The sequence below is a fragment of the Microdochium trichocladiopsis genome (assembly GCF_020744255.1).
Source record: "Microdochium trichocladiopsis strain MPI-CAGE-CH-0230 chromosome Unknown B0I36scaffold_8, whole genome shotgun sequence".
Lineage (NCBI taxonomy): Eukaryota > Fungi > Ascomycota > Sordariomycetes > Xylariales > Microdochiaceae > Microdochium > Microdochium trichocladiopsis.
In genome coordinates this window covers 1692466-1706929 of record NW_025763551.1, presented here as the reverse complement: position 1 = coordinate 1706929, position 14464 = coordinate 1692466, and the positions used below count along the sequence as shown (strand labels likewise).

General features: G+C 55.1%; 4 protein-coding genes across 4 annotated transcripts; all 4 read left to right on the top strand.

Annotated features, from left to right (window-relative positions):
- B0I36DRAFT_249090 (leukotriene A-4 hydrolase) lies at nt 1–2153 on the top strand (the record flags this gene model as incomplete). The annotated part of the gene is made up of 6 exons (XM_046150446.1): nt 1–793; nt 851–943; nt 1054–1096; nt 1154–1260; nt 1317–1711; nt 1770–2153. The coding sequence occupies 6 exons, from the start codon at nt 1–3 to the stop codon at nt 2151–2153; spliced, it is 1815 nt and encodes a 604-aa protein (XP_046009427.1).
- A 3457-nt stretch (nt 2154–5610) lies between these two features.
- B0I36DRAFT_155265 (kinesin) lies at nt 5611–11228 on the top strand. The gene is made up of 2 exons (XM_046148585.1): nt 5611–5811; nt 5952–11228. Exons 1-2 carry the CDS (start codon nt 5748–5750, stop codon nt 11087–11089), a joined length of 5202 nt encoding a protein of 1733 aa, XP_046009426.1. The 5' UTR covers nt 5611–5747; the 3' UTR covers nt 11090–11228.
- Nucleotides 11229–12072: 844 nt separating this feature from the next.
- Nucleotides 12073–12462, top strand: B0I36DRAFT_330102 (uncharacterized protein). Its single transcript, XM_046154801.1, has one exon. It carries the CDS (start codon nt 12100–12102, stop codon nt 12379–12381), a length of 282 nt encoding a protein of 93 aa, XP_046009425.1. The 5' UTR covers nt 12073–12099; the 3' UTR covers nt 12382–12462.
- A 785-nt stretch (nt 12463–13247) lies between these two features.
- On the top strand, nt 13248–14438 carry B0I36DRAFT_330099 (putative NPP1 domain protein). The gene is made up of 2 exons (XM_046154800.1): nt 13248–13730; nt 13798–14438. Exons 1-2 carry the CDS (start codon nt 13501–13503, stop codon nt 14285–14287), a joined length of 720 nt encoding a protein of 239 aa, XP_046009424.1. The 5' UTR covers nt 13248–13500; the 3' UTR covers nt 14288–14438.
- Nucleotides 14439–14464: the final 26 nt, after the last annotated feature.

Below are 14464 nucleotides of genomic sequence, written 5' to 3'. Positions count from 1 at the left end.
ATGGCCACCCGTGATCCCAACACCCTCGCCAACTATGGCCACTGGCGGGTTCGCCACACCTCAGTCGACTTTGCCGTCAACTTTGACAAGCAGCGGCTCGAGGGCTCCGTCCTTCTCGAGCTCGAGTCCCTGACGGACCGCCAGAGCAACGAGATCATCCTCGACACCAATGCTCTGGACATTGCCTCGGTCAAGCTGGATGCTGCAAGCTCCAAGTGGGAGGTCAAGTCTCGCGTCGAGCCATATGGCGAGCCACTCCACATTGCCGTGCCTGAAGGCGCTGCGCAGGGCCAGCTCGTCAAGCTCGACATTGCCCTCCAGACCACGTCCAAGTGCGTCGGTCTCCAATGGATGACCCCAGCCCAGACCGGCAACAAGAAGCACCCTTACGTCTACTCCCAGTGCCAGGCGATCCTCGCCCGGTCCATCTTTCCTTGCCAGGACACGCCAGACGTCAAGTCAACCTTTAGCTTCAAGATAACTTCGCCCCTGCAGGTTGTGGCAAGCGGTGTCCCTGTCAAGGAGGCAGCAGGCAGCGAATCCAACGTGTATCGTTTCGAGCAGAAGGTGCCGATCCCCTCATACCTCTTCGCGCTAGCATCTGGTGACCTCGCTACTGCCCCTATTGGCAAGCGCTCCGTGGTCTCATGCGGCCCCGAGGCGCTCGAAGGGGCCAAGTGGGAGCTCGAGGACGACATGGACAAGTTCTTGGATGTTGCAGAGAAGTTGGTTTTCGATTATCAGTGGGGAGAGTACAATGTGCTTGTACTGCCTCCCAGCTTTGCTTACGGAGGTGAGTCCTCATGTCATAAGCACGGAACTTGAGCACGAGCTAATCGTCTTATTGCAGGCATGGAGAACCCCATCTTCACGTTTGCGACCCCTACCATTATCAGCGGCGACCGCCAGAATGTTGATGTCATTGCCCACGAGCTGAGTCACAGTAAGTACGCGCGAGCTAGGGGCAGTGGTTGTGCAAGCTTGAGACGTCTATTTCGGAACGCCTGATATTTGTGGTGGCTCCTTCACTGACAACGATTCTCTCACGAATAGGCTGGAGTGGCAACTTGGTTGGCTGTGCTAGTTGGGAGCACTTGTAAGTTCTTGCGGCCCAATTTCTTTTCTTGGACACACCAGCTAATGAAAATCTCAGCTGGCTCAACGAGGGCTGGACCACGTACCTCGAACGCCGCATTGGAGCTGCCATCCATGGCGAGCCCCAGTTTGACTTCTCAGCCATTATTGGCTGGAAAGCGCTTGGTACGTCTCAAGCATAACCTCAATAATCCGCTTGTCGCGTTCTAACATCATTCCAGAGGACTCGGTCAAGCTGTTTGGCGAGACGCACGAGTTCACAAAGCTCATCATCAACCACAAGGGTGTCGACCCTGAGGATGCCTTCAGCACAATCCCGTACGAGAAGGGATTCCACTTCCTTTACTACCTGGACCGACTGGTTGGCAGAGAGAACTTCGACAAGTTCATTCCGCACTACTTCCAGACGTGGGCTCGTAAGTCGCTGGACTCTTTCGAGTTCAAGCAGACATTCCTTGACTTCTTCAACAACTACGGCAACGAAGAGATCAAGAGCAAGATTGCTGGCATTCCTTGGGAGGAGCGATTTTATCAGCCTGGCCTGCCGCCCAAGCCCGAATTCAACACTGCCTACGTTGACAGCTGCTTGGCCCTTGCCAAGAAGTGGGAGGACGAGGTATGTCCCACACGATTGAACATTCGCTCGGAATGATGCGCTGACATACATCAACTAGACCTTCAAGCCAGAACCAGAAGATATCAAGTCCTTCACAGCAAACCAGACCCTTGTTTTCCTGCAGGCGGTCCAGAAATTCTCCAAGCCGCTAAGCGCGGAAAGATCCCATCTTCTTGGCACCACCTACAGCATAAGCTCGTCCAAGAACGTCGAGCTCAAGGCTGCTTATTACTTGATTGCACTTGAGGCCGGGGACAAGAGTGAGATTCCTGGCGTCGTCGAGCTTGTGTCGTGTGTAGGTCGGATGAAGTTCGTTCGCCCGTTGTTCAGGAAGCTCAACGAGGTCGACAGAGACCTGGCCGTCAAGACATTCAAGGAGCACAAGGACTTCTATCCCTCTACCACAAAGGGTCAACTCGAGAGAGATCTCGGTTTGAAATAAATTGAATGTAGACTGTGAGCTAATCAAATCTTGTCGGTCTCTTGGTCGACTATGTGCAAACATGATTTTGTTGTGAGACGTCCCGTAGTGCAGGTATATCTCGTAAGAAGAGAAAGAAAAAGAGAAAAAGAAAAATCGACCTATCTGCCTCCTCACTTTGCCTTCCTCGTGTGCTTGTGCTCGTACGTGTTGTTGTTTATCTCCATTTTTCTACGGCATGTCCAGCACGACCTATTCCTGCAGCTCGGCTAACTCTCAGCTGTCGTACTTTGCATTTGCATAGTACGGTTCAAATAAAACCAGGCCAACTACATTTACAGTTTGTCCTTACTCCTCGCTAGATGAAATAGCATCTGAGACCAGAAAATTGTATGTATGTGTAACGTAATCCACAAGTGGGTGAACCACACAAGTGGATGAATCAGTCCCCCGCCACTTTCGTACAGGCTGTCTTCTTTCCCCCTTTTCTCCACCGATAATTATAGTACGACAATCAAATGAAAGCGATTTAGTTCTCGCGCTAAATGCGCTTCAATCGAACCCAGAATTGAGCGTACGAAAGGCTGCACAGATCTATAATGTATCCTTCTCAACCCTCCAACGACGACAACACGGCCGACCTGCGCAACAAGATATCCGACCACCTTGCCAGAAATTGACCTCGTACGAAGAGGACAGTATCGTACGATATATAATCGACCTAGATTCGCGATCGTTTCCACCGCGGTTAGGTGGTGTTCGAGAAATGGCGGATCGACTCCTCCGCGTGCGCGACGCGCCACGCGTCGGAACGAACTGGGCCTCAAACTTCGTACGACGACGACCAGAGCTCCGTACGCGTTTTAATCGAAGAATCGACTACCAGAGAGTCCTCTGCGAAGATCCAGACGCGTATCGCGCGTGGTTTAAGCTCGTACAAAACATAATCGCGAAATACGGGATCCACGATGACGACATCTATAACTTCGACGAAACGGGCTTCGCGATAGGTAAAATCTCCGCCGAAACTGTCGTTACAACCTCCGATCGACGTGGGAAGCCAAGAGCTGTACAACAAGGGAATCAGGAATGGGTTACAGTAATCTAGGGTATCGCGTCGTACGGCTATTTAATCCCGCCGTATATCATCTTCGCCGGGAAGGTCCACCTCGACTCCTGGACCGCAAATAGCCCCCTACCGCCCGACTAGGTAATCGCGCTTTCAGAGAACGGTTGGACGACGAACGAGAGAGGCCTAGAGTGGGTAAAACACTTCGATTTCCATACGAAGAGTCGTACGAAGGGTACCTACCGCCTCCTTATCCTCGACGGCTACGAGAGCTACTATTCGGTCGATTTCGAGCTCTACTGTAAGGAATAGAACATTGTGACGCTCTGTATGCCTGCTCACTCGTCGCATAAGCTCCAGCCTCTCGATGTTAGGTGCTTTGGACCTCTGAAACGGGCGTACGGTAAAGAAATCGAAGGTCTAATGCGGGCGTACGTAACCCACGTTTCAAAGGAGGACTTCCTCCCAGCCTTTTATAAGGTGTACAACGCTGCAATGACTAAATCAAACATCCAGGCAGGCTTTAGAGCGACAGGCCTAGTACCGTACGACCCGAATTATGTGATTTCGCAGCTAGATATGAAGTTTCATACGCCGACACCACCTGGTTCCTCTGCTGGACTACCACCCCCATGGGTTTCAAAGACGCCGAACAACCCAATTGAGACCGAATCGCAGACGAAGTATATTAAAAATCGCATCATACGACACCAGAATAGCTCACCGTCGTCCATTGTTGAGAGCCTACGGCAGCTGGAAAAAGGAGTTATAATGATGGTACACGAGCAGGACCTTATACGCCAAGAGCTCGCCGAACTTCGAGATGCAAATGACCGCCTTAGCCGCCGTCGTCGTACGAAAAGAAAGCAGCTACAGAAAGGAGGGTCCCTCACGATTGATCAGGTAAAGGATTTGAAGGCTCAAATCGATGCGACGCAGCAGTTAATAGCGGAAACGAGTCAGAAGAGTGGTCGTACGAGGAGGCCCGAAACGCGCGCGCGACGATGTGGCGTCTGCGGCGAGCCCGGGCATAATGCTCGTACGTGTCAGAAAGTTATATCTGCCTCTGAAGAAGAGGATTCCGAATAGTTTGAATTGATTTGAGGCGTTATGGTTGAATTGACTTATATATTGTCGTACGAGTACCCGATAACTGATTCATCCACTTGTGTGATTCACCCACTTGTGGATTACGTTATCTAACAACATCGCAATCAGAGAAGCAGCCATTCCCGCCTCGGACTGATGTTTTACCGTCAAGGATAAGGACAAGCAGTCTTTTTTAAAAAACAATTGAAAAATTTTCAAGTTTTCCATTTTCTTTTCGGGTGATTTTACAGCTCAGATTACCGAGCCGGACCCTTTTGTTTAGAAGAAGCCATAGAATAAATATATCGGCAATCCTTCTTATTTATACCAATATTTCGACTCAATCGGCATGTGACGCTACATGTCTAGATGCAGACTTCCCTTCTCATACATGAAGAAACCCCCAATGCTTGTGTAGAACCAAATGTTCAGGAGTGGCCCTCAACACTTTGGGCTTCCAGGCGTACGGGATAATTTGTCACCTCGCATCAATTAAGACGGAAACCTGAGGAATCCACGCGGATCCTAAATGTAAGAAGTAATACTTGCCGAACAACGATCGAGCATGAGAGCGAGCATTTAAGCGGGACGTTGTGGCATGTACCTTTGCCGCGTGTGTAAGTGCAGACGGCCGTTGGCCAGTAGCTCGGCCTGGCTGGGACCCCGTTGAATTGATGAGCGTGGGGAAATTGGCACATGCATGCAAGCAGGCGTGGTTGGTTGGGCGCGACACCCCAAGACCCTTTCCTGACCGCGTCCGGCCGTCAAAGCTGCAGCTGACCGAATCACAAGGCAGCATTCGCTCTCGTTAGCGGCCTGCCAAATTGAACCCCCCCAAAACAGCCCTTTTCAAAGCAGACAGCCCGTGACGTCTTTTTTTTTGGCCGTCCTCTTGTCGCGACAAAAAGAACCAACCACGGACCCGGCACGAGGACTGGCCGGTCACCAACTCAAACCTCGCGCCCGCCTGCACAACTGTCCACGACAAGGCCGAGCTGCGGAGGACCAGCGCCATCCCCGCCAGACACCACCACATCCCCGGCGTGGCCTCCCCCCGACCGCTACTTCGACCGCGAGACCTCTCGCTCGTCTACCACGAAGCGGACGCTGACGGCAACCGAAGGACGGCTTAAACACTCGACAAGGTCTGCGCATCATCGCCGTGGCGCACCAACGAAATAGCCTCGATCGACCAGAGCGCCGAGCACGGCTGGCGACATGCGACGCCAAAACGCCCAGCTCATCTGTATTTAGACGCTTGTCCTCCGACACGACTTGGGGAGGCCGATAAGTTGCGACACCGCCGCACCGCGACCCGGACGGCGAATACGCTGTGATATTGTGTCTGCTAGCTTCTGGCGACACCCGCATGTTCCCACGGGGGCATCGGAGGACAACAATTTGGTAGCGCACAAGTTATCCCGGCGGCCTGGGGCAGCCCACAGACGTTGCCCAGCATGCCGCCCGCTGGTGGAGGAAACATCAAGGTGGTGGTGAGATGTCGGCCTTTCAACAGCAGAGGTAAGCACTGCATGAACCCCTGGCTTGAGGACGTGTTTGGCGGTGGAACAGCTTCTTTGCGGCTCGGCAGCTCAAACGCGGCGCTAGTTCGGCGTGGCTATGAGCAACAGATGGCTGACATGGGATCCTGTACTGTACAGAGAAAGAAAGGGGGGCGAAATGTATTGTCGAAATGAAGAACAACCAGACCGTCTTGACGACACCACCTGACGCCGCTGGCAAGGGCGCGAAAGATGCCGGTCCCAAGGCCTTTGCGTTCGACAGGTCTTACTGGTCCTTCGACAAGGCCGATCCAAGCTATGCGGGGCAAGACAACCTCCACGACGATCTGGGAAAGCCGCTCCTCGAAAATGCATTCGGGGGCTACAACAACTGTATTTTTGCTTACGGCCAGACGGGTTCGGGAAAGTCCTACTCGATGATGGGTTATGGCAAGGAGCACGGCATCATCCCCAAGATTTGCCAGGACATGTTCAAGCAGATCAACGAGCTCGAGAAGGACAAGACGACGAGGTGTACAGTCGAAGTGTCGTATCTCGAAATCTACAACGAGCGCGTCCGAGATCTCTTGAACCCGTCGACTAAGGGCAACCTCAAGGTCCGAGAGCATCCGTCGACCGGCCCTTATGTCGAAGATCTCGCCAAGCTCGTGGTCAGCAGCTTCCAAGAAATCGAGAACCTGATGGACGAGGGAAACAAGGCGAGAACAGTGGCTGCGACCAACATGAACGAAACGTCCAGTCGAAGTCACGCGGTTTTCACACTGATGCTGACGCAGAAGAAGATGGACCTGGAGACAAAGATGGAAATGGAGAAGCAGGCAAAGATCAGTCTGGTCGATTTGGCCGGTTCCGAACGTGCGACCTCGACTGGTGCCACGGGTGCGCGTTTGAAGGAAGGCGCGGAAATCAACAGATCCCTGTCCACCCTCGGTCGTGTCATTGCAGCCCTCGCAGATCTCTCGACGGGCAAGAAGAAAAAGGGCACGGCGGGCGGCCAAGTCCCGTATCGTGACAGTGTGCTCACCTGGCTACTCAAGGACTCACTTGGTGGTAACAGTATGACAGCCATGATAGCGGCCATCAGTCCGGCCGACATCAACTACGACGAGACACTTAGTACGCTTCGATACGCCGACTCGGCAAAGCGAATCAAGAACCACGCCGTGGTCAACGAAGACGCCAACGCCAGAATGATTAGAGAGCTCAAAGAGGAACTGGCGCTCCTGCGGGGCAAGCTTGGCGGTGGCTCGACGGGACCTGGCGGCGTTGCCGTGCCGCCGGAGGAGGTCTATGCGGAAGGCACGCCGCTCGAGAAGCAGATTGTCAGCATCACGCAAGCCGACGGCACCGTCAAGAAAGTCTCCAAAGCAGAAATCGCAGAGCAACTTAGCCAGAGCGAGAAGCTTCTCACGGATCTCAACCAGACTTGGGAGGAGAAACTGCTCAAGACGGAGGAGATCCACAAGGAGCGTGAGGCTGCGCTCGAAGAGCTTGGAATCAGCATCGAAAAGGGCTTCATCGGCATGTCAACACCCAAGAAGATGCCTCATCTTGTCAACTTGTCCGACGATCCACTACTAGCTGAATGCCTGGTGTACAACCTGAAACCGGGCAAGACCACGGTCGGCAACGTCGAGTCGAACTCTGAGCAAACAGCAAATATCCGTTTGAACGGCACGCGGATCCTTCACGACCATTGCTCTTTCGAAAACTCGGCCGATGGCACGGTGATGGTGATTCCCAATGAAGGCGCATCTGTCATGGTCAACGGCCGCAGGACGAGTGAGCCAACCCGCCTGCACTCTGGATACCGGGTCATTCTCGGAGACTTCCACATCTTCCGGTTCAACCATCCCATGGAGGCCAAAGCAGAGCGTGACGAGCAACGGCAGAGCCTTTTACGGCAGTCGCTTACAGCGAGCCAGTTGCAAGGCATTATGGAAGGTACGCCGACACGTCCCGGCCACGAAAGAACAGTCAGCAAGGCGGGCTCCGACTTTGGCGATAGTAGACCAGACTCGCCCATGCCAATGCGCAACGGTCAGGATTCGGATTGGTCATTTGCCCGGAGAGAGGCCGCTGGTGCCATCTTGGGAACCGACAAGAACCTGCAAAGTCTCACGGACGAGGAGCTTAACGCTCTTTTTGAGGACGTGCAGCGTGCGAGAGCTGAGCGTGTCAACGACCGAGATGGCGAGGACGACGATGACTCGAACACATCCTACGCGATCCGGGAAAAGTACATGTCGAATGGTACGATGGACAATATGTCCTTGGACACGGCACTGACCATGCCTTCAACACCGAAGACTGGGGAGATGATGGACCTGAAAGAACCACGCGAGAGTGCTCAGCAGCAGCTGGAGAAGCGAAAGGAAGAGGTTCAGGAGCAGCTCAAGAGTGCCGAGGCCGCCAACATCGAGGTCGAGGAAATCAAAAAAGAGAAGGCCAAGATGGAGGAGACACTGACTCAGCTCAAAGCGGAGCTGCAGAGTCAGCTGGAGGAACAGAAGAAGGAGTACGAGGCCAAGATTGAGCGGATGGATCCCTTCAAGCGACCGAAAGCGAAACCCAAGCTTACGGACGAAGACATCATTCGCGCAAAGCGTGCTGCTGATCACTGGAGAAGCCGACACTCCGTCAGGATGGCTGAGGCTGTGCTGCAACACGCAGCGACTCTGAAAGAGGCACAGATCATGAGCCAAGAATTGGGCGAGAACGTCTCTTTCCAGTTCGCCGTCATCGACCAGGGTCATGCGCGGTGCTCCTCGTACGATATGGTGCTCAATGACGTTGTGAGCGAGGGTGAAGATGTTGCCCTTGACGAAGCACGGAAGCCATGCGTTGGTGTCCGCGTGATTGACTACAAGCACTCGGTTATTCGCTTATGGAGCTTGGACAAGCTTCACGACCGAGTTCGCCAGATGCGCCAGATGCATCAGTATCTCGACCAGCCGGAATACAGCCAGCACTTCAAGCTGGACAACCCTTTTGTTGAGACCTGCATGCCGGCGTACTCTCTTATCGGCGAGGTCGATGTGCCCTTGAAGGCCGTGTTCGAGAGCCGGGTGCAAGACTTTACGTTGGAAGTGCTTTCGCCGCACACTTACCAAGCCATTGGTCTGATCAAGCTCTCCCTGGAGCCATCGACCGCCCGGGCCCCTTCCAGCACGCTCAAGTACAATGTGGTCATGCACGAGTTGATTGGCTTCCCCGAGCGAGAAGGTACAGACGTTCATGCTCAGCTTTACATCCCTGGCGTCTCTGAGGACAGTGTCACCACGACGCAGATGATTCGAGATTTCGACGAAGGTCCCGTCCGCTTCGACAGTGTTCATAGCATGAGCGTGCCGCTATTCGGGCCCGCAGACGTCACCCTCCGAGTTGGCATCTTTGCCAACGTGTCATCGATGCATCTTGATAAGCTCCTGAGCTGGGATGAGATGCGCGACGCTCCCGTGACCTCGAGCAGACCTCAAGTGCCACGCATCAACGAGACCCAGTTCTATACTGCGGAAAAGCACGACCTGCTCTCGAGAGTGCAGATCCTGGAGCTCGACGAGAATGGCGAGTACGTGGCTGTGGAGGTCACCCAGACAAGTGAGCTAGACTCGGGCACATTCCAGCTCCATCAAGGTCTCCAGCGTCGTATTGCCGTCAACATGACTCATAGCTCGGGCGATGCACTTCCGTGGGACGACATTAGCACGATGAAGGTTGGCAACGTTCAGCTGCTTGACCACGCTGGCAAGACTCCAGATATGGGCTCGCCTACTCCAGCGATACCACTACGGTTGAGCGCGAAACCCTCATTCCGTCGCAATGCTAATGGAACCCGGAGCATTACCATTTCTGGGCAATGGGACTCCAGTTTGCACGGCTCGTTGTTGCTCGATCGTGTCACTGCCGACAAGTACAAGGTTCAGATGACATTGTCCTGGGAGATCACGTCTGAAAAGCTCGCCGAGCCAATGCGGTTCTCCACCAAGTTCTGCTGTCAGATCCTTGGCAGATCGTACATCCGGCAGCAGTCGATGCTCTCCTCGCTATGGCAACATGTGAGGATCGTTCATTCCTCGTCGGCAGTATATACCTTGAGCCTGCGTCCTGCGCCCATAAAGAGGGCCGGAGACTTGTGGCGAATGAACAGCCAGCATGACTATGTCAAGGGCGAGGAGAATCTGACGAACTGGCGCCCGAGAGGTGTTTCGGTAGTCAGCGACTACCTCGGCGCAAGAAAGATGAAGCGCAGAGTGGCAGAGATTGGGGCTGCACAGCTCTTCCTCAAGAGAGTTGGATTGCCGCCAACGAAGACGCAGGAGGTGCCAGAAGCTGGTGCAGAAGCGGACGAGCCGGAACAGCCCGACCCAGCTCGAGATGACGATGCCGACTCGATCGATGCGCTACTGGAGGGTGGACCGTCAGCCTCTCGGCCCATGTCACCGAACGAAGGCGAGGCCACGCCAGACGACCAACAGGTTGCAGTGGGAGCAGAGACGGAAGCAGAAGCTGACAAGCCAGAGTACGATGAACATGAAGCTGAGATTCTCAGGAAGTGCATCAAGCTGTGGGTCAGACATCCGGACCCCATCCCTCAAATCTTGAGCCCGTCAAACACGGCTCCTCCTGCGGACGGAATCGCGCCTGAGGACACAGAGCCTCCGAGGCTGATCGCGACCATCTTGCGGGTACCCAAGAATCCCAAGGTTCTCAAGGGTGGCTACCTGCTGGTGCCTAACAACGACCAGTCGAAATGGGTCAAGCGGTTTGTCGAGGTCCGACGGCCATATATGCACATCCACAATGCTACCGATGGCGACGAGGTTGCGATAGTGAGCCTGCGCAACTCGCGCGTCGACAGCCAGCCCGAGATTCTCGCCATGTTCAACGGCCACGATGATGAGCACGGTAGCCAGCAGGGCGACCATCAGAACGAAGACACTGCTTCAGTGGCTGGCTCCACGGCCGGCTCGACCGCTGGTTCCACCTATCGCCCGGGCCATCGCCGTACCGCGTCGGGCCGCCTGATCTCGTCGATCTGGGGCGGTTCCAACACCGGCGGGGGACTTGGGGGGCTTAACGAGCGTCTGCAGGCCGGCGTGTTTGCCATCTATGGGACAGACAACACCTGGCTGTTTGCGGCGCGCAACGAGCGGGACAAGCTCGACTGGATCTTCCGGATTGACCAGAGCTACTTCTCGGGTACTCCTAGCGCGAGTGGCAGCGGTGCCGTGAGCCCACAGCCTTCCAGGGCGTATGCTTTTGGCCACGAATGAGCAGAGCGCACTGGTAGGCTGGTTGTTTGACAATGGAAGTCTGGCTGTCGTCGACACGACGCAATGTTTAAACGACTAGGCTTGCCACGACCAGGAGAGGAGATAGGACATAATTCCACGAGACATACGAAACGACCACATACGAACGAGACAAAGCTGTACATAACTTGGAAACACCCAGAACAAAATCAAACATCCACTTTCTTACAGATTCAAAACATTGGGTCACAATGCGCAGACAGCCATCAGGCAGGCAGGCAGGCAGGCAGGCACGAAGTCAGGAATTACTCCAGAGGTCAAACAGCTCGAATCCCGATGGTTCCTGAACCCTTGCTATTGTTGCTTTCTCGCAATTTTTTGGGGGGCAAGGTTCAGTCCTTTCTCTGGCCGGACTACGGCTCACTTCACGTACAATAAAATACCCCTTCTGAATCCTTACTACATAGACATCCCTCGCCCTGTCCGCTCCCATCTCTGTGCCGGATGAAGTGGCAGCAAACGCTCGAAGTGCGACTGCGAGCGCGCAGAGGGAGGGAGCCCAGGCAGGGAGTAATTTAGATTTATACCCCCGACTACTATATAAAACCTTTTCCTTTTTCTTTTTTTTTCTTCGTTTATTTCACATAGTCTTTATTGAATGAAGCACAGATTTACCTAAAACTTTGTCCCATCGTGGGATCTCGAAAAGGTGTTTTGTGCCAGGGAGCGGGAGTCTAGGCCTCGCATGCCACGGGCGCGCGGGACCGATGAACCAAGGGGATCTACAACCACAGTCGAGCCCCTCGACGGCCGCCGCTGCACCTTGTACATCACTAGCGTGTTGTCGAGAACTTGCGAAAAGCCCCGGAAGGCATACTGCGTGAAGGCGCACGGCATATCAACGCGGTGCGCTGTATACTACACTAGTACCTTGCTGTGTCTCGAAGCACAACTATGCATTATCACTCAGAGGTATCACTGTACCATATTCCGAGATTGGGAGCCCCGGGACTAGTCTTGTCTGGGTTGACATGTCCGTTTTGGTCGAGGCGAAGAAGCAGCCGGGCTTCTTCAGAGACACGCCACGTGGCTGGGTGTGGATACAACCAATCAATCCGCGGGGACGAGTCTTTGCAAGTCGGGATGAGAAATTGGCGGTCACTTTTTCTCGATCGTCTTTGCCTGCCTCGATGGGTGTGTGTGTGGGACAGTGTGATCCTGGTCATTTTTTTGTGGCAGGGCTGGTGGACGTTTGTTATGCGGTTCTTCGTTTTGCCCACGTGGGTGGGTTGTGTCTTGGTTGCTTGGACTAAGGCGCTGTCTGCAGTTTGCGAATCGACAAGGCTACTTGATGTATTTCCCCTTCGACCATACTTGATCCGCCATCATCTAGGGACGGAACGAGAGGGAAGGGAGAAAGCACGGATGAAAGGCTGGTTTCTCCGTCTGCCGGCAGCAACGTGGGTTGCGTATGCGATCTCAGTGGAAGATGGGACGAGGAGACGGAACCCCGGCCCAGCCCATCCCCGATCGGACATGTGCATTTGGGGTAGCGGCCGTTGAAGAGAATTGCCGGCGACCAGTGAAAAGGCACCCAGGCCTGGGTCTCAGGATACCTACCACCTGCTTCATTGTCTGGCCGATGTGACGCTGGACCTGAACTGACGACGACGACGATTGACGACGATTGACGGTTGACGGTTGACAGCAATGCAGATGCGGGTACCTGCCGCATTCTGCCATTCTGTCACAAGCCAGAGCCCGCCCGGCATACATTTCTGGCATACATGATCACTTGGACACCTTTTTGAGGCATGCACACAGCCACCCTATGCAGTGTCGCGCATGGTCGCCACGAGTCACGATCAGTCACCCTTCATTTCAGGGGGGCCGCCCACGACGCTGGCACTTGGGATTCGGATGGGTAGCAGGAGTGCAGGGTTGAAGGGGCACCCTGGCCGCGAGCGCATTGACGGAGATGGGGTGATGGGCCAGGGGTCTGGCCGCGCAGTGCCGGTCTCAAGGGCATGAGCCACGCAGACCCCTGTGTGCCACGCTCTTGGAGTTCTTGATATTGCTGTCGTTGGGGTGTAGATGCCGGTTTTGCAGAGCGCATATGACAGCCTGTTGCTGGGATGACGTTGGGGGGTTGCTTCAGACGAAGGCAGGGGGTTTCCAGGACTGCGCACGCACGCACGCACGCACTTATTTGACATCGCCGCCATGTTGACGATCTGCCCACGAGGTATAAAGGACGATCCGCTCCTTCCCGCGGTGCCCACGACCGTCTTTTGGTCCTCACCCGCGCCCGGCCCCTCATTCGCTTATGCCCAACTTCGTGGTGTTCATTCCTTACCCACGTCCCTTCATTCGCTTCATTATACCCAACGTCGTGGTGTTTAATCCAGATACTCAACAATAACAACAACAAGATGAGAGTCTCAACCGCCTTTGCCCTCGTCGCCGCCGCCATCGGCGTGCACTCCGCCCCCGTCGCCGAGCTTGCCACCCGCGCCGTCATTGACCACGACAAGGTCGTCGGCTTCCCGCAGACCGTCCCCGCCGGCGCCGTCGGCAGCGCGTACCTGCGCTACCAGCCCTATCTCAAGGTCGTCAACGGCTGCGTCCCGTTCCCTGCCGTCGACGCTCAGGGCAACACCAGGTAAGCTTCCCCTCGATTCGAGAAACAAGAGCAGGACGAGCTGACCCGACTTGACAAACCCCAACAGCGGCGGCCTCTCCACCTCCGGCTCGTCCAACGGGGACTGCGCCAAGAACCTCGGCCAGGTGTATGCGCGCGGCACTGCGTACAACGGGCGCTACGCCATCATGTACGGCTGGTACTGGCCCAAGGACTCGCCCTCGCCAGGCTTTGGCCACCGCCACGACTGGGAGTCGGCCATTGTCTGGCTCGACGACGTCAATAAGGCGAGCCCGACGATCCTTGCCATCTCGACCTCGGCACACGGCGGCTTCGACACGGAGACGTCGGGGCTGCAGCTCAGCGGCACCCGCCCCAAGATCCAGTATTACAGCACCTGGCCCGTCAACCACCAGCTCGGCACTACCAGCACCCAGGGCGGCGAGCAGCCCCTCGTCGCGTGGGAGAGCATGACCCAGGCCGCTCGGGACGCGCTGCAGAACACGGACTTCGGCAGCGCCAATGTGCCGTTCAAGGATGGCAACTTCCTGAGCAATCTCGCCGAGGCGTCCTTCTAGGCGAGCGGGAGCTGAGCAACGAGAGTAGAATACATGTAATGTGACATGGTCGATATAACGGAGAGTCCATGAAGACCCGATGTGCGTGACGCTGCGCGAATGTGGAATATCCAGTGAATAAAGTATCCATGCCTGCAACTGTGGCAGCACCCCTGCTGATCCGGCACGCTAGACGGA